The following is a 25,533-nucleotide window of genomic DNA, read 5'->3' as shown; positions in this document are numbered from 1 at the left end:
AGTGCTTTATACCCTCCTTTAGCATTTCTGGGTAGATGGCATCCATGCGAGCTGCTTTAAAGTGTTGAAATGATAGCATAGCAGGTCCGCCTTTTCATTGGTAACAACCGCTCTCTCTGTGTCCCAATTCCCCTTGCAACACCTGCGTGTTGAAGGGTTTGGGGAAGCCGCCACTTCACTTCCTCTCACTTCTGAGACTTGCTTTCCCCTGTGGTGTACTTCCAAGAGGATCTGTATAGACTCAACTCTGGAGTTCGTGAAAGTACCATCCGGTTTTCTAAGAGAGTCCAACTTGGCCGATTCATCCTTATTAAGGATTCTGCACAACCTGGAAGTCTCCCTCTTTCACCCTCCAGCTCCTTACAGCATGCTCAAAAAGAGTCTCGTTTCGAACGTTTTATGAGCCTCTTACATTTACGCTGTAAGTTCCGGAAGTTTTGGCAGTCTGCATCTTTATTGCTTTTGCGAGCACGATTTAGAAGTCGTTTGGTTGAATTCCTGAGTCTCTGCAATTCTCAGTTCCACCATTGAACCGTTTTACCACGTTGGCCTCCGGAAAGAGAACAAGTCTCTTCAAAGCACTTTAAAAGTGTGAGATTCATAGTTTCCAATTGATTTTCTATCACCAAAGGAGTCCTTAGTCGCCTAGGGAGCTCAACTTTGTCGCCGAGGAGTTCATTGAACTTCGTCCAATCCGTTTTCCTAGGATTTCGTCTTTGTATTAAAGGCTGTTCGCCTGCAAAAGTTAGTTAGATTTCATCTAGCACTTGCCAGTTTCTAATCAACTCTATCAATTTTGAAGTGCAGATTGTTAGGTCAATTACTTCACTTCTTCTTGGCCCCATGAACGTAAGCGCACCCTACGTTCGCGGTCATCAGGCCAGCTGAAGTGATAAAATCAAACAGCTTCTTTGCTCTAGGATTGCATTTGCTACTGCCCCAACAAATATGCTGATCGTTCGCATCACAACCTATTAAGAGTACCAGATCCCTTAGTTGTTGCCTCGGCGGAGGGCACAAAGAATTATAGGGTAAGTAACCAGAGGCAACTATGACGTTTCTCCCCTTACCATTAACCTGCTATTGTAAGTTGACAGCAACAAGGTCCTGGAAACAAAATTGTCTCAGCATGGTTGCCTCTAACAATTTTGACGACAGAACGCAGGCTCTCGGTCTCCAGGATCTTTCAGCGAAGGAGATCCTAGCCCCTTTGACTGATTCAATACCACAGATTCTGTTAAAACGAACCCATGGCTCTTGAACCAGAACCAGGACAGTTCTGCAACTTTACCAGCTTTGCTTTGCTAAGAAGAAGTTTTCGCATGCTGTTGGTTGATTTGACTAACTCTTAGGTTTGTAGCCATAAGTGCAGTCTAATATGAAAATCACCGCTAACTGAAAAGTCTGCTGCGTTGAATGTGGATCTCATCGGGTTTACCAGCTTGTCCTCACTTTCCGCTTTCTTGCGTCCGATTTCTCTGGATATCGCCACACTTGGTGGTGTAGCAACGTCCATGTCTTCATTCCCAAGAATCTTCGCATTCTTTCGCAGTGCCTTCCGTTGTCGTCGGCTAGAAGCCCTCCCAGGTTCACAGAGTCCAGGCTGTATAAATCTGTTTTCACATACCGGCGTTAGACTGCAAATACAGCAACCGTGGGCCGGCGGGCCACGTACTGCGAAGCCCTTCAGCGACGTGGCCAGGAGTCACTTACGTGTGACGCTGGCGGATGGCAATTCTGTTAGCGGCAAACTAACACTGGAGGTGTGGACCAGTGTTGAGACTAGGCTGTCGGGCATGGTCTATGAGTATCTCCTGGACACCGGAGGCAAACAACCGGGACTCATCCCCCACTTTGATTCATCTCAGGTGGTCAGGTTCCACGTAATAGCTTGCATGCACCAGTTCTCTAAGGACTTTCTCACTTCGTGTGTCGCTAAGATCAGCGACGCCTGGGAGGGTGTTAAGCTCAAGATCATCCTTTACGACGAGATTCTCAGGAGACCGGTCGCTCGCATCTGGTTGCCAAAGATTCGCATGGATAAGGACAAGCTCGTCCAATTCCTGCGCCTTCACAACCCCGGGATTCCCATGGACGACTGGGTTGTTATCAAGGAGGAGGAACCTCAGACAAACAACCAGCCTGTACTACTCCGCATAAAAGAGGAGTGCCTGAAGACACTGAAGAAGGCCGACTATAAAGTGTGGTTCGGAGTCAGGAATGCCAAGGTAAAAGTGTTCCGCTCTGCAAAACTGGACGGCGATCTAGACCCAATCGACGCCGCCAACGAGCTGTTGGAGGAGATGACGATCGACGGTCCAACGGGGGCTGACGAACCCCCCACGCAAGTAGATCATGCTGAGGGTAACGCAGATAAATCTGCAGCATTCGAAGTGCGCCTCGGCTGATCTGCTTATCTTTCTCTTAGAGGAACACATCGACATCGCATTAATACAGGAGCCCTGGGTTCGAAGCGACCGAACCATCAAAGGGCTCCAAAGCAAATATTTTAATTTATTCTACAGCACAGGAGACGCTGATCAGGATAGACCTAGAGCATGTATTCTTGCGAGGAAATGTCTGCATGCTTTCCTGTGCCCGGACCTGAGTTCCAGTGACCTAGTTGTGGTCAAGCTGGAGCAGGTGGGGGTAGAGAATGTGTATATTTTCTCGGCTTACATGACTCATGACCGATCAGCTCCGCCAGAAGAACTACAACATCAAGCGAACACCATAACAACAAAGAAAGCCAACCTGCTGATTGGCTGCGACGCTAATGCAAGGCATACGCTTTGGGGCAGCTCCAAAATCAACGAAAGAGGCGAGTCATTCTTTGATTTTATTATTACTTCAAATCTATTGGTGTGTGACAGGGGCAGTACACCAACCTTTCATTTCCCCTACTCGGAGAACTGTGTCGGTTGGGTCCTTGATATCACCCTAATAACCGACAATGGGATTCTTAGGGTGGAGGACTGGAGAATGTCTGACCAGAGATCCTTCTCTGACCACACTTGGATATTCTTCAGTCTAGATCTCGCCGCAGAGGTCTCCAAGCCCTTTAGAGACCCCAGGAGGATCCACTGGAGAAAGTTTGGTCAGGTAATTAAGAACAAACTCTCCGGTGCGCAAATTGGTAGGATTGGCACGACAGACGAACTGGAGTCAAAGGTCGGGGCTCTGGAGAAGGCATTTGATACTGCCTTTAAAGTCTCGTGCTCTACTAAGTACAGCAAAAAGACCCTGCCACCGTGATGGAATGAAGATGTCTCTAGTCTCAGGAAGCTGACCAGAGAAATCTTCAACATCTGCTACAGACAAAAATACTGGCAGCCATACAAGGGCTGCCCGAAGAAGTACAAGTCGACCATTAGGACCGCCAAGAAGCGTCTTGACTGGACTATTGTCAGAACATCGAAAGCACAAGGAACATAAGAGTCCATCCTTTCCTAAAAAGTCGGGAGGCTCCTGTACGGAATCTTCTAGTGAAACCTTGGAGCTGCTGGTTCAAATGCACTTTCCCTCCAGCGAGGAGGACTGTGAGTCAGAACCTTGCTTAGAGGGTTTGTGGCAACCCCAGCTGTGCGAGACTATTAAATCGGTAATTACCGGGGATATGATCGGCTGGGCTATAAACAGCTTCTCCGCATACAAGTCTCCAGGCTCATATGGCATAAAGCCAGTCATGCTTCAGAAGCAGCAGGAAAGGGTTGTGCCGTGGCTTGTTGAGATTTACCGGAGCTGCATCTCTTTAGGATACGTACCGCAGTCCTGGAGGCGCGCACGAATGGTTTTCATACTGAAAGCGGGCAGGCGCGGTCATGAGTCCGCGAAGGACTTTCGACCAATCAGCCTGACCTCTTTCGTGCTGAAGACCCTAGAACGCGTCCTGGGCATTTACTTAAAGACGATTAGGGAGAGAACGCCTTTCTCTAAGTCCCAGCATGCCTACCTCAAAGGAAAATCCACAGAAACCGCCCTCCACGAGGTAATTGGCACGGTTGAGCGGTCGCTGCAATACAAGCAGTATACCCTTGCTGCCTTCCTGGATATAGAGGGAGCTTTTAATAACGTCAGTACCAATACCATCAAGGAAGCCTTGACCGGTATTGGATTGAAGGGGTATCTCACGCATTGGATTAGATCCATGCTGAGTACCAGGATAATCCAGTCGGATCTGGGAGACAACAACTTGACCAGAGCTGTGAACATAGGCACACCCCAGGGTGGCACCATCTCACCGGTGCTCTGGTTAATAGTAATGGACAAAATTTTACGTACATTGGACAGTAGCAGGGTGAAAGTGGTGGTGTATGCCGATGACTTGGTGATATTAGTATCAGGGATGCTTCTGTCCATTATGACCGATATCATGGAAGGAGCGCTGTGAAAGGTGTGCCTGTGGGTCGCAAGATGCGGACTCAGCATAAAGCCAACCAAAATGCAACTGATGCTATTCACCACCAAGCCAAGGATACCTGAATTCCATCTACCACGGCTGAATGAACGAAGATTGGTTTTTTCCTCTAATGTAAAGTATCTGGGTGTAATCCTGGATCCTAAGCTAAATTGGAGGTTGAACATGGAACTGAGGGTTAAGAAGGCCTGTATAGCCTTCTATGCCTGCAAGAGAACCTTTGCAAAGAAACGGGGTCTCTGGCCGAGGATGGTTCTCTGGATGTACACCGTTGTAGTGCGTCCGATCCTAACGTACGGCTCTATTGTATGGTGGCAGGCTTTGAGCAAAAAATACAAAAGAACGAACCTTAATAGGATTCAAAGCCCCGCGGTGCAGGTGCTACTGGGGCTCTGCAGTCCTGCTCGGCAGATGCTCTCAATGTACTCCTGTATCTCCTCCCCCATTAAATGTGTTGCAGTGTGCAGTGCCGTCAGACTACGTGAGTTCGGATGCTGGACAGCGAAGTCCTACGGCCACAGCAACATCCTAGATGAAATACCTCGAGAAATCTGGGCATCCCCCACGGACTATGTCACACGCAAGCTGAACTTCACGAGGAACTTTGCTGTGGACCTTCCCACCAGGGCAAAGTGGACACAGTATTCTTTACGGACGGATCAAAGATGGCCCATGGAGTCGGCGCGGGGGTTTTCTCGAATACACACGGTGTATCCAAGTCGTATGGTCTCCCAGGTTTCGCCAGTGTATTCCAGGCGGAAGTACTGGCGATATTGGAAGTCTGTCGATGGCTGGAGCGTGATTCGAGCCCCAAGCGTAACATAGCCTTTCTGACCGACAGCCAAGCGGTCATCAGGGCCTTGTACTCAACGACGACATCTTCTCGGCTGGTGGGGTAGTGCAGAGACGCGCTCAACCATCTGGGCGGCACGCTCAAGGTCACTCTCCTCTGGGTTCCCAGGCATAGGAACATAGAGGGGAATGAGCGGGCTGACGGATTGGGCAGGCAAGGCTCTTCTCTTGGTAGTCCCTTGGCGAATACAGTCGGTGTTCCGCTGACGGCTGTCGGGGGCCAAGTCTACTCGCACTACCTAGCAGCCGCGGGCCTGAGATGGCGAAGGCTTACAAGCTGTGCCAAGCCAAGGAGAATTTGGCCCGCTTATAAGGTAGCTCGATCACGAGCAAAAGCATTCAAGATTACGACGGTTTGCATGGGGCACTGGCCCATACGGAACCATGCTGCTAGGTTCGGCATACTCTACAACTCGCATTGCCGAAGCTGCGGAGAAGGAAGGCAAACCCTCATGAACTTTCTCTGCGATTGCCCAGCTCTGGCTAGAGTCAGGCTGCGGACACTGGGTAAACCATTCTTTGAGGACCTGAGGAGCTGCTTTCCTTCGTGAATGCTACGGGGTAGCTTTGAAGATCCGAGCCGGCTGGGCTCTGCCTCCCTGCTCCCATAACAACTGTCACGGTCTTAGGAGTTTGTGGCATCAAAACGGCGCACCAAAGCGCTAATTGGGCTCCTCGGAGCGGCCACTGATACCTACGTACCTATCCATCACGTTGAGGTATCCTTTCCTCGTGGAGGTGGTAGTCAATGACGAAAAACATATCTTACTCTGAATGAAACAAATCCAAATGACGACGTATATTTCATCCTTTTAAGCAAAAATTGGCTCAAAGAGCTTAACATTAGTCGAGTGAAAGTACTAAATTGTTCGCAAATTAGATGATAAGTTTGCATCTATTCTGGACCATTGTTGGCAGTGAGTTTTTATTGTAAGATACTTTCTTGGGAGCCCAAAATGAATAAAAGATTTTGTGGAAATCCAATTCCATTAAGTTCTCGGGAGAGCACGTTTCAAGATCGAAAAGATAAGTCCTTGCTTCACGGCTTACTATCATATTTTCTCTCTGATACTTCTTGTCGTGCTGTCTTTCTTTTCTATTCAATCTCAGATTTCCAGTCGGCCTCCTTGGCTATCCGAACACATTGTTTGCCTCCTTGGAAGCAACATTTCCGTTTAGAAATTATTAGCGGATTGGAGAAAATTCGGTTCCACTTTCCCTGCATAAAAAATAAACTTTTTCGGACAGTTGATGCCATTTGGGATCTATGAGCCATCCGGATAGAAGTATCTATTTTGGTCTGGATAAAAAATTATTCTTTTTCTATGATGTAAGCACATGTCTTGCATTGCTGGAATTCTCCGGGTTTCAGCTGGCCTGCCAAGTTTACATTATGGCGCTAAACGTGTAATTATTTTACGACTGCCACTCTCTAAATTGACTGGAAACATTAGCCTATCACTGAGGACGTTGTATATGTTCAGATATTAGGTACGTAGCTTCGTGTGATTTGTGGCGGAAGGGGTTGAATATCGAATCCAGTTGGATTTTTTTCCTAATCATAAAAACTGATAAAGAAGTCCTTTTATTGCGGCGACAAAGGTGGATAACAACTTCATGATTAGTTCAATTTGGAATTGTAATTGTTGTTCCCAGCTAAATTGTGACTACGCCATCGGAAGTGGAAGCGTTTTAGTCATTGGGGTGGTAGTACCAGCCCACGCTAGCGGATGTTTGCTGTGTTTTTTGATATTAAGTGAATATTTTATACGAAAAAAAGCAGATTTGTAGGGAGATTCCTTTTCAAATCGAAAATTTAAATAATTCATTGCATCCCTCCAGTGGTCTTTCCGGTTCGTGACGGGGAAACTGGGAGAAATTATGTGGATGTAAAGTTGAAAATGTAAAGCGCTTTGTGTGAAAATTATGTGAAAGTTTGTGTTGTAATTTTCTCTGCGCCGTTTCGCCATCACTTACAACTCATACTTCTTAGAAATTACATTGAATTCTACTCTCTTGAGATACTGATAAAAGAAATTGAAGTGCTGGCGATTTATAGCTTGATGGTGGCAATTCGTGCAGAAAATATGAAAAGTATGTAGTAATCGGAAATCAGCCCACGACGTATGATAACAATATAGTGATTTTCTTGTGTGATGTGTGATTTGCAGGAAAAGTGTTGGATTCCGTGAAAAACAATTATTTTTGGAACCGTCTTATTGAATTTCTAAAGTGAAATGTGTAAAGTGGTTTCGGATAAAGCGGTTGTGTTGCTTTGTGGATACATTCGAACGTTGATTGAGAAGAAGGTAGGCCTAAGAAGGAGATACACATATTAAATAAATACAATTTTATTGCCCTTGTAATGAAACTTATGGAGTTGTGAAGTTCAAACGGCGATCAGCCTGAGTGGCCGAAGACAACCTAGAGGGAAGAGTTAACCCAAAAACCTAAAAAGTTAGTGAAATTGACCGCAAAGGTCCCCTTGCAAATACTGAAACTTCATCGGAGCGCTTGGTCGACATGTGCTTGAAAGCCTATGTGCTAGCCAGGCTCGGGAATGTTGAGAGGGGAGAGAGGGGGGGGGGGGGGGTTCATTCAAAATTCACGTGTCTATACTAGCGCGTGGGCCCGCACCGGATCTTGAAAATAACTACCCAAACATAGAGATTCGCGTAAGCCTAACGATTTAAGCAAAAACGCGAGCTAACATCTGAAAAATGAAAATAAACAAAAAACAAAAAAAAAAAATCGGGAAACCGAAAGCTAGACGCTTCAAGTATGAAAGCTTTGGGTGTTTCTTATATAAAACTATTTGAGTGGACATTTGCCCAATTTGAACCTAGCATGTAAGATATGTATATATTATTATTATTCTTTTAAGGGAAAGTCGCACCGCGTCCTTAAAGAACATTTGTGTCCCATTTATTGGTTATAGTGATTATAGTGTACCTATTAGTCATAGTATCTCAAGCGTGCCTATAACCGTCAGGAACTTTAGTATATTCCCTACTTCCAGATCTTTCAACTTTGCATCTAGCATTAAGTGCTCTCCCAGATGCCTCGACCTCCTGTGCGGAGTTGCCAAATCTCCCATCAGGCGCGTCCCTTCGTGCGGATAAGGGAATGCTCGGCGAATGTGTCATGGGCGTGCACATGCACGCATCCGGAGATGTGCGTGTATGGGCATGCTTATGCGCAGGCCGGGTAGGTGGGAAGTAAACGCCCAACCGTGGATAAAAATTGGCTGGCAAACATGGAGGAGCAGAAGTAGAATGAAGTTACGGTGCAGGGCTTTGGAAACCCAGTGCCGGCGGTTTTTGGGAGTGAGCAAGCGGGCTCCCGGCCGTCGATATCCAATGACCGCAGTGCCTCAGTAGTGGGAAACTTGGCTACTGTGGCATCTAATGCTACAAGAGATAATAGTGGAGTGGAAATTAGGTCCACACCGGATTCATTTAGGAGGAGTTCGAAGCTTGGGAGATCACCACCGAGAACAATGGTTCTTTTTGGTAGTCGAGATTCGTCGCGAGACTCTGAAAGAAATACGAATAGTCCCTTAATCATTCCTTGTGGCGCAAGGCGCGAAAGCAAACGGGAACATACCGGAATGGCGTTCGTTACAGTCGGGGAACGAATAAATGAACTGTGCGAGTTCATCAAGAAGAGGCGGAATATCCACCAAAATATTCGAGCCTTGATAAGAGGCATTAAATTGTCTTATATCAAGGTACTCGAAGAAAAGAATTCCCAAGCGTCAGTTGGCAAGGTCACAAGGGAAACGCAGGTGACGCCTCCCCGTGATAAAGCAGGCGGGAAGACAGGAAAACGGGCTAGAGACGGTACCAGCGAGCCTCTTGGACCACAGCAAGTCCCGAAGAAGAAAAAAGCCTCTTCACCAAAGAAGGCGGAGCCGGCGAGAGTACCCGCGAAAGTCGGTAATCTCACGATTGCAGCCACAGCACCTACAAAAGTGGAAGAAACCAACGCCCGGAGGCTCGAACAATGGACTAAGGTGAGCAACAAGAGGAAAAAGGACAAAAAGAAGCTCCGCCCGGAAATAATAATTATTTCCAAGAAGGGAAATATGTCCTATGCCGACATCCTCCGAAAGGTGAAGTCAGACCCGGAATTGAAGGATTTGGGGGATAGTGTGAGCCGTATCAGGCGAACACAGAGAGGGGATCTGATGCTGGAGTTAAGTAAATCCGCCGACAAGTCGGCCGATAACTTCCGCGGGAAGGTGGAAAGTGTACTTGGAGAGGAAGCTGAGGTAAGAGCTCGGAAACAGGAAATAGTGGTCGAATGCAAGGACCTAGATGAAGTCACCTCACGGGAGGACATCTGTGCTGCGCTAAAGCAGCAGTTCAACCTTGGCGATATAGACCAGAGTGCCATAAAAAGGATGAAGAAGGTATATGGTGGCACACAGACCGCTATTATTAGTTTGCCGGCGGAATCAGCTATTAAGTTAATTACCCCGGGCAAGGTAAGAGTAGGTTGGGTCATGTGCAGGCTCAGGGAGCAAATCTCTCTAAAGACATGCTTCAGATGCCTCGATTTCGGCCATTTTGCGGCGGCATGCACTAGCCAGCATGATAGGTCGAGGAGTTGCAAGAAGTGTGGGGAAGAGGGCCACCTCATCAAAGATTGCACCGGAGATCCACGGTGTATGTTATGTAGTGGGAAAGAGGGCGTGGACGGCCGGCATATTGCGGGAAGCAGCAGATGTCCGGTATATAGGAGGGAGCTGAACCGCACAGGCAAATGAGATTGATACAAATCAATCTCAATCACTGTGAGGCAGCTTAAGACCTGCTCTCACAAGCCATTCGAGAGTCGAATGTCGATGTCGCGTTATTTGCGAGCCGTACAGAAACTACGGCGGTGCGACTTGGGCGGTGGATGCGTCTGGCAACGCCGCAATTTGGGCGTGCGGAAGACAGGCCATTCAGGAAGTCATGGCCCTCCGGCAGCCGGTTTTATAAGGACGAAGGTCAACGGTGTCCATATTTACAGCTGCTACGCTCCTCCTAGTGCAACCTTAGCACGATATGAGGAGATGTTAGACAGTCTGGTGTTGGATGCTAGAGACCGCAGCCCTAAAATCATTGCGGGCGATTTCAACGCGTGGGCCTTGGAGTGGGGAAGCCGATCGACGAACACCAGAGGTCAAATTCTGTTGGAGTCATTTGCGGAGCTGGACATCGTGCTGGCCAACGTTGGATGCGTGCCCACCTTTCGAGGAAGAGGGTCGGGTTTGATCGTTGACCTGACATTTGTTAGCACTTCACTGGTGAGGGGAGTGGCTTGGCAAGTGAGTGAGCGCTACACCCACAGTGACCACCAGGTCATCTTCCTCCGCATTGGGAACCGGGGAAGCAGTCAACGACGCTCTGGAGGTGGAAAGGCTAAGGCGGTTGGCTGGTCTATCGGAGCTTTCGACGAGGAGACATTCCTGGCCGCATTGGAGGGAGCCCATGATCCGGATGGAGCAGCGGTGGAAAGGGTCACACAACTGTCTCAGCGTGTAACCGAAGCATGCGACGCTACGATGCTACGACGACGTTTGCACCACGGCAAGAGGCCAAACTACTGGTGGAACACGGAGATCGCTGCCTTGAGATCCTCTTGTCTCCGAGCGAGGAGACTTTCCCACAGGACAAGAGGAAGGCCGGAGCACCAGGAGCGTGAGGAGGAATACAGGGATCTGCGAAGCAACCTTAAGAAGGCCATTCGGAGAAGCAAGTGGGAATGCTACCAGAAGCTCTGCATGGAGGCTAATACGAATCCGTGGGGTACAACCTACCAAGTTGTAATGAAGAAGATCCGCGGGCGAAAATCACCTCAGGGGACATGCCCACGGCTCTTGTTGCAAATAATTGCAACTCTTTTCCCGCAGCAGGAGCAGGACCAAAGAGAACCCCAACTGGCAGCTCAGCAGGACGTCTTCTCGATCCCTGATGTTACCGAAGAGGAACTTTGGGAAATCTGCAGACGTATTGGGGACAGCAAGGCTCCGGGATTGGACGGAATTCCGAACAGGGCTCTGAAGGTGGCGGTCAAGGCCAGACCAAGGTGGTTCGCAAGCACATTCGAATCATGCATGGCGAAAGGAGTGTTTCCCGCCCAGTGGAAGAGGCAGAAGCTGGTCTTGCTACCGAAGCCCCGAAAACCACCCGGCGTGTCCTCTTCATATCGCCCTATTTGTCTCTTAGACACCATGGGAAAGATGTTGGAGAGGGTGATATACAACAGGCTGCTCCCGCTCATCGAGCTTGCGGGTGATCTTTCAGAGCGGCAATATGGGTTTCGGCGAGCCCGTTCTACGGTAGATGCAGTAGCAAAGGTCGTGGAATTGATTCGAAATGCAATGGCCATGGGCAAATGCTGTGCTCTGGTGACGCTCGACGTCAAAAATGCTTTTAACTCAGCCAACTGGGGCTGGATTAAGGGCGCTTTGGCCAAACTGGGTGTTCCAAGCTACTTGGCTCGGCTCATCGAGAGTTACTTTTCGGACAGACTTCTCTGGTACGAGACGGACGACGGGCCGAAGGAGTACATTGTGACAGCAGGTGTGCCTCAAGGTTCTGTATTGGGACCGCTGCTGTGGAACATAATGTACGACGGAGTGCTTGGCCTTCGCGTGCCGGAGGAGACAACGCTGATTGGTTTTGCGGACGACCTGGCGGTGGTTGCAATTGCAAAGCATCCCGAGGACGTGGAGCTTTATGCAAATGAAGCCATTCATACCATCAAGCTATGGTTACGAATGGCCAAGCTGGACCTGGCGGACGAAAAGACGGAGGCGGTCCTCATTACCAACCGTAGGAAGAACCACACGGTTACCATCCAGGTTGGTAATCGTGAGGTCGTCTCAAAATCGGTTGTCAAATACCTGGGGGTGATGATCGATGCCAAGCTGAGTTTCAAGGGATACTTGGATTATGCGCGAGAGAAGGCAGCAAATGCCAGCTCATCCCTTGCAAAGATGATGCCTAACGTGGGAGGGCCGAAGTATAGTCGCAGGCTACTCATCGCGGGAGTGGTGAGGTCGATCCTGCTATACGCGGCCACTGTCTGGGCGGGAGCGTTGAAGCACGCTGTCAACCGGAGGAAGATATGTTCGGCATACCGGCCAATTGCGCTAAGGGTGTGCAGCGCATTTAGGACGGCGTCGACGGAGGCAGTGTGTGTTATCGCAGGAATGATCCCTATAGATCTTCTAGCGAGCGAGGCACACTGGCTCTACGAAAAATGGAAGGCAAATTCAGCCGAGGTGAATGCGGATTTCCGAAAAGCCATCAGGAGAGAGTTGTGTGGCAAGTGGCAACAACGATGGGATAACTCCGACAAAGGCAGGTGGACCCATACATTGATCCCGTGCATCGAGAAATGGGTCAACCGAAAGCACGGAGAATTGAATTACCACCTGACACAGTTCCTTACGAGACACGGTGGCTATAGGAAGTACTTGCATCGCTTCGAGTTGGACGAGTCTCCCAACTGTCCTGAACGCGGGGCTACACTCGAGGACCCGGAGCACGTTATGTTCCATTGTCCCAGATTTCTGCAGCAGAAAAGGAGGTTGAACAGCATCTTAGGGGCGGACATCGAGCCCTCCAACCTGGTGGAAGAGATGTTGAAGTCGGCAGTGAGGCAGTAGCCGTGGAGCAGACAAAACTCCTGGAGTTGGATGGAGCTCGGAAGGCGGCGCGACGGAGACGTGACATGGCCGAGCTGGTATAGCGGACCAGAGCCTCCCCCGCGAAGTAATGCTTCACGGTGGTTCCGCGGGGAGGGGCGGAAGAGTGGGGGTGGTTTTAGTGGGTGTGAATCCCACACACTGCTGCAACCTGGCGCAGCAGCGTCTTTCTAAGATTTCCACCTCCATCCATAAAAAAAAGATGCCTCGACCTGTGTGATTGTACAGAAGGGTTCCGGCCCGAGTAAAGGCGTCCCTGCTCCCTTCTCGGCTAGTTCGTCCGCGGACTCATCCAACCCAATATGGTGTGGAACTCAGACTATCCAGACCTTGTTGAAAGCTCAGTGCGTTCAGGTTCTCAAGGTATTCCCATACCAGCTTAGAGTTCACAAGGTTGGACCTAAGTGCCTTGATCGCTGCTTGGCTGTTGGTGAGAATAGTAACGTTCTGATCCCTGTAGTTCCTTTGGAGATTAAAAGAGGCACATCTGTCTATGGCGTATATTTCCGCCTGAAATATGTTAGTGTACCTACCCATTGGCTCAAAGTACATTTTCCTTGGACCAATAACACCGACACCCGCTTCCTCCGCTGTGAGGGATCTGTCAGTGTACCAAGTAATTAGTTGTTTTTTTAAGTCGTATGTGTCAGCCACGCTCTCCCAGTTTGCCTTGTTACTCCAACGTGTTTCAAACTTCTTATCAAAGTGATTTCACTTCCGACATGCGTTTCTCAGAGTAATTTTTGGTCAAGCCTAATTCCCAAATATTTGATCTCTGTTTCTCGTTTTACCTTTTTCCTCGTTCTGCCATAAGGTTCCAGGCTCTCAGGGTATCAAGCTTACGTTTTCTAGAGAATGGTACACTTTCCTGCACCAGACACTGGTAGTCCTTAATCCAGTTTGGATTCTAACACACGTAGATATAGAGTGGAGAGGATCCTTCTATCCCGCTTTCTTCTTTTTACTTTGGATTGGTGCTGGGAAGATGCCGTTCAATCCGAGTGATTTCAGTGACTTAAAAGTTCCCTCTGCCCACCTTACCCTAGTTTCCGAGCATTCATGAATTCATTTTTATTCATTTTTTTCCCCTTTTATTCATGGTTGGGGTGTCGTGGGTAGGAACCACATTTCTTGATGACTTAACTGTCTTCACCGGCCAGCTGGCAATATATGGCAATTTTGTTGAGGTTTTCCACCACTGTTCCTAGTTCCAGTTCGTTCCTGATGTCATCGCCCCTTGAAGGTGAGCCATGTTGTTGCTCAGGTGCGTTGCATTGGAATCCAAAATCCATTATTATTCTTTTTATTTCGGAGTTGCCCTTAATGTCGAATCTGATTATTCTGTGATTAGAGATGGAGGGCTTATCAGATACCTTCCAATTCCTGACCAGCCCGGTCATTAGAGTACTCCCTAGAGTTATGTCTAGTATCTCTTGTCTAGTGCTGGTCACAAAAATGTTAGCGTATTCCCTATGTTATATAGAAGGTCTCACCTCTTCGATTGGTGTCGCTCCTTCCCCAGACTTCGTGATGGGCGTTAATATTGCAGCCGAGGATAAGTGGTAATGCCCTCTTCTCACAGTACTCCACCAGTTTACTGACTAGCTCCGATGGAACCCGGATGTCGCCTCCTGAGAAGTAACCCGATGCCGTTACTGTCTTTTGAGTGTTTCTCGCGGCTTCCAGGAAGACTTGGATAGCCACAAAGTCCCCGGTCAGGGACTCTGAAGTACATAAATATTTTAAAATATTTTTAATTATTTTTAAGAATTTTTTTCACAAGGGAAGTCCCAAATTCCCTGCATGCTTCCTCCTTGTAGACTACGAATCTTCTCCCGGAGCACCCAATGCTCCTGAGCCCGCACTATTCCAATGTTCTCCTTGGAACTTGCTCTTGTAATTATCGCAGATGCATCTTTCGCATGGTAATATCTGGACTATCTTAGTGCGGGCTATTGGCTCCGATGTTGTTTGGAACTCTTCTCCACTATCGGAGTATCACCCTCCTCCTCCGACATGGCGCTTTCCTGCACGGCGTTGTCCAGCCTAAACAATAGAAGATCTAGGTCTAGATCGTTCGGCTTTAGCTCTTCATTGAGTAGCAGGTCTACTTTTCTAACTGATCCAGTCCTTTCCGCCTTTATGGCCTCCGAAAGTCCTGCGGGCACCTCGGTATGCTTTCCACCCGGTATCTCCTCCGAGGTGTCTTGTCTCGGCTTTTCCCTGTGCACGTGCACAAGTATGTTGCCAAATCAATAGTTGATATGGCCACTCCGACGTTTGATTGCCTCCAGGGATCGGTCATCTAACCCGATCGTGAGGAGTTTACTTTTGCCCTCCACCTTTTTTTAGAGACTCTCCATAATCGCGTGTGGAGATACTCATTCTGAGCCATTAGTAGGTCTATGAGATCTTCTGTCTCTATTGTTGCAGCTTTCGCTTGACCGCACTAGTATAGCTAATGGCGGGCTTCCTGATTCCTGCTTTCACCATTGAACTGCCCGGGGTTTTTCTCGTCTCGTTCAGGTTTCGATTCTTTGGGAGTATGTGGGCTGCACATTCCACAAAATACCTCCTACCGTTTAGATTGAAGAGAAGGACATCTAACCGTGATTTGCTTCTTTTTTCTCTCTCTTCTGATACCCCAGCGGGAAAACACAAAGACGAGCTCTCACATCCATGACATACCGGGAATAATGCTCAGCCAGCATGCCTACTACCTGTTATATAAGTGGCTTGCTTTATTTCAAGTCCTCTTCCGTGGTCCTTTAGGAGATCTGATAGTGTATAATAGGATTAAGGAATTTGAGTATTTGGTGAGCAGTTTCCTCTTCTTTTGCTCTTGTCCTTCGAATGAGGTCTGTCTTTCTTGGTGAGGTAACCTATGCGCCCAACTGACTGGCGAGGTTATGAATGATTTTTCCTGAACAAGGATACGCCAATTTGACCTCTGTTTCGAGTCAGAACTGTTAAATTCCGGAGTGATATTTTCTCTCTCACTATTAGCGGCGGGGTTTCCTTACAACTTTTCCATTTTAACTGCGGTTTTTTTAAAGTTTTGTGTGAAACAATACCTTATTAGAATGGATACAATGTCTGCCTGTCTCTAGCTGTCTGCCCCCAATTTATTCGGAAATGGCTGAGGCGGTTGTCACCCAATTTGGTGAAAACACGCGACTTGTGGATCCCTTTGCATGAAGGAAGTGGCATCATTTTTATTGAGTTTAAGGGGGGGGGGGCTCCCTATACTTGCGAAAGGGGCGTGTTACTTTTTCTTTTTCAAAAAATACGATCATGAGGTGTATCAAATGAAAAAGTCTGATTGGTACTTTTCAAAACTGGTCTTAGTTCTGATATTCGGTGAAACACAGGGGACTGAGGGTTCAAAGGTGGAACAGGTTTTGTTCTCAGAATTTATCCCAACGAAAAATCTGAAAATTTCAATATCCCATTCCGATACCTGCTTAAATAAAATTATCAATACCATTATAACCATATTTTAGAAATTTACCCGAATCGTTGGCCTCCCAATGAAGGTATTGGGATATTCCATCTTGCATGACATAAAGTCCTAGATTCGCCTGTAGAATACTGATAGCACGTTTTATGGAAATAACCAATCTGTAATGCAGTTTTTCTTGCACTTTCTGGTTGGGATTGCATTTGGATGAGGTCTTTTATTTATATAGTATATGGGAGTGGGTTGTTCAACGTACTTTCTTTACGTTTTGTATCCTTAATGGAGAGGCGGGTTACATATATAATTTGTCACTTCCAGACATGCTGTTTTGTTGACATGAAAGTTCTGGGGGGGTTTGACGTGAGTACCTGCCGTGTAGGAATAATCCCACGGTCGTCTTCGGACACGGATTGATTTTGGGACCACAATCAGAGCCCCGCCATTCAAGCACAGCGGTTCTGGTTTATACTGAGTGCAGGCTCAGCTTTCATACCAGTGGATGCGAGGCTTATCTAATACCTCTGCCGCAATTAAGGAGTACGGCACCCGAGTTGTACAGCGTAACTCCACGCTGGCTACCACCATGAAACTACCACTAGGGGGCCGACCGCAAATAACCGGGCCGAGAACACATCCTCCAGGAATTCTCCTGGACCATATGCTCTCAGAGGGCCATCCCGGTTCCCATGGCTCCGGTGAGGCTTCGTGGCAGAGCCACTTCAGATGAGTCCCTTGCAGACTCCGGTCTAATCGCCCTCTTCGATTACGGGCGGACGGAACTTCCCAACGGGTTAACTGGAATCAGCCCGAGGCGGAGAACCGCGACGGAACCTTTTACCAGCTAACTACCGCTTTGCGAAGTGGCAGAGCCACTTCAGATGAGTCCCTTGCAGATTCGGGTCTGATCGGTCTTCTCGAGTACGTGGGGACGGAACTCTCTAACGGCTTAACTGGAACCAGCCCGAGGCGGAGAACTGCAACGGAACCTTTTAACCAGCTAACTACCGTTCTACGTACAATACAACACAAAGGACATCACAAGACAACACTAACACCAAATACACAAGACTGGTGGCTAACCACCGCGGCCGCTAGGCCATTCGCCCATCAGCTGCAAGTGAAGCAGCGTCGAGGTGCTCCCTTCTTCGTCGGAAGGCAGCACGCACGAACGCATTAGCGCATTTAAGTGTCCACTGCTAGCAAGGCACTGTCTAACATCGAAGATATCGTTCAATATGTGAACGCCCATGTCGCCTAGATTGCGGATGTCACGGTACGCTGGACAGACACAGAGAACATGTAACAAGTCCTCTGAGTCAGCCCTGACTGGAGGCAAGGTTGCGCTTGAAGAGGAACTCATTCAAGCTACCATGCCCCGTCAGGAGGAAGCCAATCTCGAGTTCAAAGTCCACGACGGAACTTCCTCTGGCAGACACGTTTCTAACGTTCTCATACGTGACCCGACCTTTCCCATATTTATCCCATCTAAGCTGCCACTTAGATGTTACACTCTCAGTTAACAGCCTTTTTACCGCAAGCGGTCCTAACCCCTCCACCTGATCAACACTTACTAAACCCATTGGCAGCAAAGGTATGCCCCTCCTGATCCTGTAGGCCGTGGCACGCCGGACTACCTCCAGATCAAGAGGAGGAACACCCAACAAGACCTGCATGGCGTCGGTCGAGACCGTACGACACATGCTAACAAAGCCACTCGCTGACAAGCGTAGAGCAGATGCCTGCCCCTCACCGTCAGTGCCAAACCACACAACAAAGGGGATCCATACGTAGAACACGCAAGGAGGAGCCCCACATAAATGGATCTAGCAGACCTTAGACCCCACTCACACCTCATAACACGCCTCAACATACACGCTAAATTAGTAAGACGCAGCCTGAGCTCGTGCAGGTGCGCGACCAAAGACATGCGTTTCGCGATCGTGACTCCCAAATAGGTCACTTTGTGCCGGATCTGTAACGACACTCCGTTCAAGTTGAAGTAAGACGACGTAGGATGCCTTTTAGCATCATCGCAACGGTCTTATCCGTTGAGATCGCGTCACCACGCGATAACGCCGCGCATGTATTCGGCAGCCTGCTGTTCGAGCTCAAGGCGAGTGTTCCCCTCAACAAGAATGATGAGATCATCCGCGTAAGCTACAAATTCAACAACGGAAGAAAGCTCACCCAACAGTTCGTCCATCATCAGGTTCCATATAAATGAACCCGCGATAGATCCCTGCAAGCAGCCGCGCTCAACATTCGCCCACACATGCTCACTGGCATCTTGGACGAAAGCTTTCCTACCATGAAGTAGCTCTTCCACAGAGCTAATTCCTGGCAGTCACACTCACGAATTTTGGACAACACAGACGACCAACTTAGGTAATCAAATGCGCCTTGGAAATCAACAATGATTCCAAGGACGTACTTGCGAGAATAACGGACAACAAAGTTCTTAACATGCATGCAGGCGTCGTCGGTGAACCTACCAGTACCGAAGCCATACTGCCTGTCAGACGTCAGATGAGGTGATTTCACTCCCAGTCGCTGGACCATAATCTCGTCCAGGACTTTGCCAAGGGCCGGGAGAAGAGATATCGCCCTGTACGACCGAGGAGTACTCTTATCCTTCTCTGGTGACTTCAGGAGCACAGCTAGTCTGGCAGTCTTCCAGAATGCAGGGAAATAGCCCTCCTGAAAACAACACTCAAACAAACACTGGACATGAGATGGGATGGCCTGCCAGATGGCTTTGCACATCTCGCCTGTCATCCCATCCCAGCCAGGTGACTTCCGAGACCTGAGCCTTGCTATGCTCTCCTCGATCTCACAACTCGCCAGGGGAGGAATTTCTTCCCCTCCCTGAACGCGACCGTCCGGAGACACCGAAGGCTCGGATCTCGGAAATAGTTCACCTAGCAGAGCACAAACACTGTCACGCCAAGTCAGCATCGGTTCTCCATTCACCATGATGTCGTGTGATGTCATGACTTCGCTTTGCTCTGCAAATCCGGTAGACCCTACCCCAAGGGTCATCGCAGTGCCTACAGACGAATCGCCTCCAGTCGTCTTCCTTCGACTCTCTCAACAGCATCTTATACGACGAGACACCTCGCATATAGGCGAGCCTAAGCTGGTCAACATCAACAACAGAATGAACATCACTTTGACGACGCGTCTTTTGGAATTTCTTCGTCAGGCGACGGAACTCCCTCCGTTTATTACGAAGGGAATTCGTCCACCACGTGACATGCTTCCGAGCCCTTCGTTCGGGCTTCGTCAGCATGTCATCATTCATGCTACACATCCTCTCACTCAATAGCGTAACCTTTTCATTCACAGACAGTAGGACAAACTCAGAGAGGGGTAAGCGGCCGGCTAACTCCTCCATTCGAGCGACATATTCACCTCAGTTACACCCACGCGTATTTCAACGCGCCGGCGTAAGCGGTGGATTCGCATCCCTATTGACCAGCGCGACCTCAATAGGCGTGTGATCACTAACACTATATCCAGACAACAATCTCCAAGACTGGACAAAACACCTTTGCTGCAAGATTAATACACGTAAAATCGATATCACTGACGCCCCTGGAACTTTCAAACGTGGAGACACTTGACAGGACATTTAGACAGATCAAACCGTGCTTAATCAACACTTTGGACAATACCTCCCCCCTACGTATAGCACGGTGGCAAGATGTGCTCGAGGCAATCTTGCTGCGCCACATAGGGGAGACCGCATTCGCGTCTATGCCCAGGATGAATGGCGTTCCACGAATACGTGGAGCCACCTCATCCAGGTACGCGATATACAGCTCCAGGTCGTGTGTAGGTGGACAGTACATACTCAAACATTACCACCGTCCTAAAGGCCCCGTGATTGAGACACATACGCCCCACACACACACGTATCATTTACGACAACGGCCGCCTTGGTCGACCCCCTAACAGTGAACACCCGCATGTCGCCAGGTAAGCCTCTGACGCAGTCATTGACTACCCAGGGTTCCTACAACATTGCCACGCTAATGTTATTCTCGCGCATGTCCTTGCCGAGATCGTGCATTGCGGCAGCTGCTCTGGCGCAGTCCAGCTGCAGCAGTTTGAGCGACTGTCTTGATGACATGATGAAACTTTTTGGACGCTTTGGCTTCATACCCTAAAATCCTAGTTGGAAATTATGGACTATATATACTCGTAGTTGAAAGAGGATACCAAAGCGTAATTTTTAAGGACGGGAGTGGATTTTACATGCATATATGAATGTCCTTTCTGGACAATACGATGTGTCATTGACCTTTAAAAATTGACGCTTTTGCGCAAAGCTCTAGTCCTGTCAGCCGAAAAAGCACAGGACTATTATTTCTCAATTAATCCGGTCCATTATCAAGTTGATGTGGAGCCATGGGTCCCTAGATAATAGAGCAGGTCTAGGCCCGAACCAGCTGATTTTTATTCGAATATAATTCATACCCTTGTTGCGTTTGGCAGTACGTAAATGAGCCAGCGTCCCACTAGTTACTTCTTCCGTAGCTGAAACCGCCAGTTATCACTTTTTAAAAAGAAATTAATTCCAAGGAATAAATCCAGTATTCATGGCAACATCAAGAGCAGTTTTCTTTTTTTTCACAGACATATTGAGAAATTTTAAATTACTCTCACTCTTCCTCTTGGAGTTCTTTGGATGAAAAGGCATTTATTACTTCAAAATTGAAATATCTATTGCAGGAAAAATTAATCCTCCCCTTGTATATTGCATAGAAGTGCTTGCAAGCTTTAATCCGGGAGAAATGGAGAAAGGGAGTCCTTTTGAAATTTTGATTAATGACATTTTCCACGAACTGAATTCCCATAATTTGAATAACCCAGACGGTGAAGTGAGGGAGTGCAGGGTCATGCGAAGTTAATATTGGTTTGGGGACTTGTCAAGTTACATATTAGGCCTTTTACCGTATTTAATAAGAGATTCGATTCAAATACGAGTTAAGCACCATACATATCTTCGTGATGAATTTTAATTATTTCGGTTGGGTTTCTATCTCTTTACGTACGTCAGAGATATGTATACATAGATATTTCCCTTTCTATCATCCCAGCTTTCGCTGCAGACATGTTACCAACAATCGTCCTGGAGATTTCTTTATCGGTGTATAATAATCTTCCGAGTTAAGCAGGATTCTCTATTTTTAGGCCATTTAAATATCAATACTGGAGATAGATTTCCTTGCTTAAGCTGTCTGACGGTGGATTAGTCATCTGGTTCCTTTCGTTTGGTTGTATACTAATTGTGGAATTGTGGGTGTCAGATTCTGTTTTCAGAAGCCTCTCTATTAAAGGATCGCCTTTTTTGCTTATGCTATTATTTAATTAAGATAAACGGCACGTAAACCATTATGCCGCGTCGAATTGACTTTCCTATTTGGATATACGTCATTTGTAATTATCTATATTGTCGTAAACACGCTAAACACAAAAACAAACACTGGACTGACAAATCGAGTTGGCGCTGACAAGTTTGACGGGTTCCACACTGACAGGTTCCACCGACTGCGGGGAGATCCGCGAATATTCAAGACCACAGTATACACGGTGACGTAAGTGTTCTCGAAAAGTGGAGGACATTCTTGCACACATTCGGCGAAGTATAGAGTGCGAAATTAGTATAACCGCGATTAAATTGAATTAGTAAAATAAAGTGTGTGTGTAAATAAAACGGAAAATAGTGTTTTTAATCAAAACGAACCCAGAACGCATATAACATTGGTGTCAGAAGTGGGATTAAAAACAAAAAGTGACTGTGAGTGACTCTGAACTGTGTGAAAAAAAAAAAAACAGAGCAGTGTAAATAGTCGGAAATGCCGCGAGATATTTATTCGCTTAAGGTGAGTGAGCTAAAGGCTGAGAAACGAGGATTGCCGACGCGAGGTAATAAAGCCAGCCTTTTAGCGGAATTAATAGAAGCCCTCACGAACGAAGGATTCGACCCGGATACCTACGAATTCCCGGAAGCGAAAGAATTATCGGATGACTCGGAAACTGAGCAATCCCCCGAGCAGGCGCCAACCAAAACCGACAAAATAATGGAAATGCTGTCAGCTATGACATCGACGATGAATCAACGACTCGAGCAACAAATTGTATCGATAAATTCAATAACATCAGCGATGAATCAACGATTCGAGGAGCAATCAACATCAATAACAGCATCGATAAATCAACACCTCGAAGAACAAACTGTGTCGATGAATCAACGATTCGAGGAGCAGGCAACAAAGACGACGGTTATTACCGATCAACTGGCGAACATCGATTCGAGGTTCTGCGATGTCCGCGAGGAAATCCGGAAAACGGAAGAAGGCCTAAATGACAAAATCGAGAAAGTCGACAAACGAACGTTGCAGCTCAAGGAGGAAGTTGATGACAGAATCAAGGAACTAACCCAGCGGCTCGAGGGAATACAGCAGAATGGTAGCGTGACAATTGAACGAGCAGCGGTAAAGAGCCTGAAAGCCCCAATATTCGACGAACAAATTCCATGGGGCGTATACAAAACGCAATTCGAAGCAGCCGCCATTCATAACCGCTGGACCGATGAGGAGCGGGCGACCGCGTTGGTATTGGCATTAAAACGACCAGCTGCCGCTATCCTCCAAACACTTCCTGCAGAGAAACAGAAGCATTATGGTGCTCTTATCACAGCCTTGGAGACTCGATACGGTGACAGCAACCTAATCTCCGTCTATCGATCTCAGCTACGAGGACGAGTGCAGAAGCCTGGTGAAACACTTCAGGAACTTGCCCAGGATATCGAGAGGCTGGCACTTCTTGGCTACCCAAAGAGTCCGGAAAGCCGCACCGTGCAAGGAGTCGACGCTTTCATCAATGCTTTACGAGACCCCGAGCTGAAACATGCCGTGACGATGGCCGAACAGAGAAATTCTGTCCAACAGGCGCTCTCGTACAGCCTATGCTACCTAGCCAGCAGAGAGGAGTGCAAAACCGCTGCAAAAGTTCGAGAGGTAGCTGAAGAACGGGTTCACGACTGCGAGTGTCGACGAGCCGAAATTTTAAAGGAGTCATCGGCAGCAGGAGCACCAAGATGCTGGAATTGTGGAGAAAAGGGTCACCTAAAACGTGACTGTAAAAAGCCACAACGGGCATACTTCTGCCAACATTGTGCAGCTATGCGCAGACGAACGGCGCGCAATTCTGCCTCTCCCGCCTCTCCCGTCGAGGAAGCGGGAAACGAGTAAAAGCCAATTTCGTGGGGCAGAAGTTGGCTAATAGAATCTGTGGCCCCGACGACAACACCATCATAATCGCCCGTCTTCACAAAAACGATCACGACTTGAGCTTAAGCGGACGGATCAACGGCGAATGGCGAGTTATAACTATCGACACTGGCGCAATGAAGTCGATTCTGAGGCCAGACATAGCGAATGTGAGGTTATTTGGATCCAGTAACTACGTGCTTAGAACAGCGACAGGGGAAGCAGTACCAGTGCTAGGAGAGGTCAACCGAAAGGTTCAGCTTGGCGACCTGGAATTCAGGCACGATTTCCTAGTGGCGAATATTACTGACGAATGCATCATCGGAATGGATTTCCTCAAAGCGCACGGCTTCTCACTCGACTTCAAAGAGCGACTCCTTAAGTGGCAGAACGTCGAAGTCCCGATAGAAATCGTACATCGGAAAGGTTGCACCCACAGCAATGCTGACGCATTATCTCGACGGCCTTGTCCACAGGATTGCAAACATTGTTGGAAGACGGAACACAAGGCGACCGAAATCGAAGTCAACGCGTTAGCGGTGGAACCAGAAATTGGATGGTCTGCGGAAGAAATACGCAAGGCTCAATTGGACGACGAGGACATCGGTTTAATCAGAAAAGAGCCAGCGTCCTGCCTGGGCGGATATATCGGACAAAAGCGCCACGTTGAAGAGCTACTGGGCACAATGGGACTCCCTGCATATTGAAAATGGTGTCCTGAAACGGAAATGGGAATCACCGGACGGTCAGCAACATCGGATGCAGCTACTACTTCCACGTTCCAGGGAGAAGGAAGTACTGGCAGAACTGCACGAAGGCGCAACCGGAGGACATTTAGGTGTCAACAAAACTTTGGCGAAGGTTCGTGAGCGTTTCTACTGGATGCACGCGCGAGAAGACGTTGAAGACTGGTGCCGTAAATGCCATGCATGCGCGTCTGTCAAAGGCCCAAAACACAAACCTCGTGAAAAAATGCAGCTCTACAATGTGGGGGTACCCTTCGAGCGTATCGCCATCGATGTCGCAGGACCATTCCCGGAAACAAATGATGGTAACCGTTACACTTTAGTGATCTTGGACTATTTCAGCAAGTGGCCTGAAGTATACGCAATCCCGAACCAAGAAGCAACCACGATTGCCGAACAGCTGGTGTTCAATTGGATAAGCCGTTACGGGGTCCCGAACGAAATCCATTCGGACCAAGGAAGGAATTTCGAGTCGCAGATATTCAGCGAAATGTGCAACTTGTTAGGAATCCGAAAAACTCGCACGACACCGTTACACCCTCAATCGGACGGCATGGTCGAAAGATTCAACAAGACCCTCAAGGACCATCTTGCCAAGGTCGTTAGCGAGAATCAACGCGATTGGGACCGCCATATTCCCATATTCTTGATGGCTTACCGATCAGCAGAACACTCGACAACCGGGGAGTCGCCCGCCACAGTAATTTTTGGAAACAATATTCGGATGCCAGCCGATCTGAAATTCGGAACACCGCCGGGATATTCAGGCATCATGTCGGAGTACGTTAGCGAACTGAAAAACAAATTGAATTATGTACACCACTTGGTAAGGAAACGGTTACGAATTACCAGCGACCGCATGAAGACACGGTACAACAGGCGGGCTAATACCGCAGGTTTTCAGGCTGACGATCTGGTGTGGCTCTACACCCGAAACGACAAAAAGGTTTATCACCGAAACTACAAGCGGACTGGGAAGGGCCGTACCTGGTGATTACCCGCATCAATGACGTTGTTTATCGTATTCAACGGCACGGAAAACCGAGAGCGAAGATGAAAGTGGTACATATCGACCG

The 25,533-nt window shown here is 48.1% G+C and overlaps 1 protein-coding gene across 4 annotated transcripts in view; it reads left to right on the top strand.

The window, feature by feature from the left end:
* The window catches only part of LOC119660356 (probable G-protein coupled receptor No18), a 254,873-nt gene that overhangs the window by 105,679 nt on the left and 123,661 nt on the right, over positions 1-25,533 (top strand). The window contains exon 1 of one of the 4 annotated variants that reach the window (XM_038068855.1): positions 7,045-7,578. The exons of the other annotated variants lie outside the window; for them this stretch is intronic. Coding sequence (XP_037924783.1) covers positions 7,507-7,578 — 72 coding nt within the window. The 5' untranslated portion in view covers positions 7,045-7,506. Of the gene's footprint in view, positions 1-7,044; positions 7,579-25,533 lie in introns of those variants that run through there. 4 annotated transcript variants of the gene reach the window in all.

Source organism: Hermetia illucens, chromosome 6 (assembly GCF_905115235.1).
Source record: "Hermetia illucens chromosome 6, iHerIll2.2.curated.20191125, whole genome shotgun sequence".
NCBI lineage: Eukaryota > Metazoa > Arthropoda > Insecta > Diptera > Stratiomyidae > Hermetia > Hermetia illucens.
Note: the sequence above shows the minus strand (reverse complement) of the source record. Positions and strands in the feature narration are given on the sequence as shown.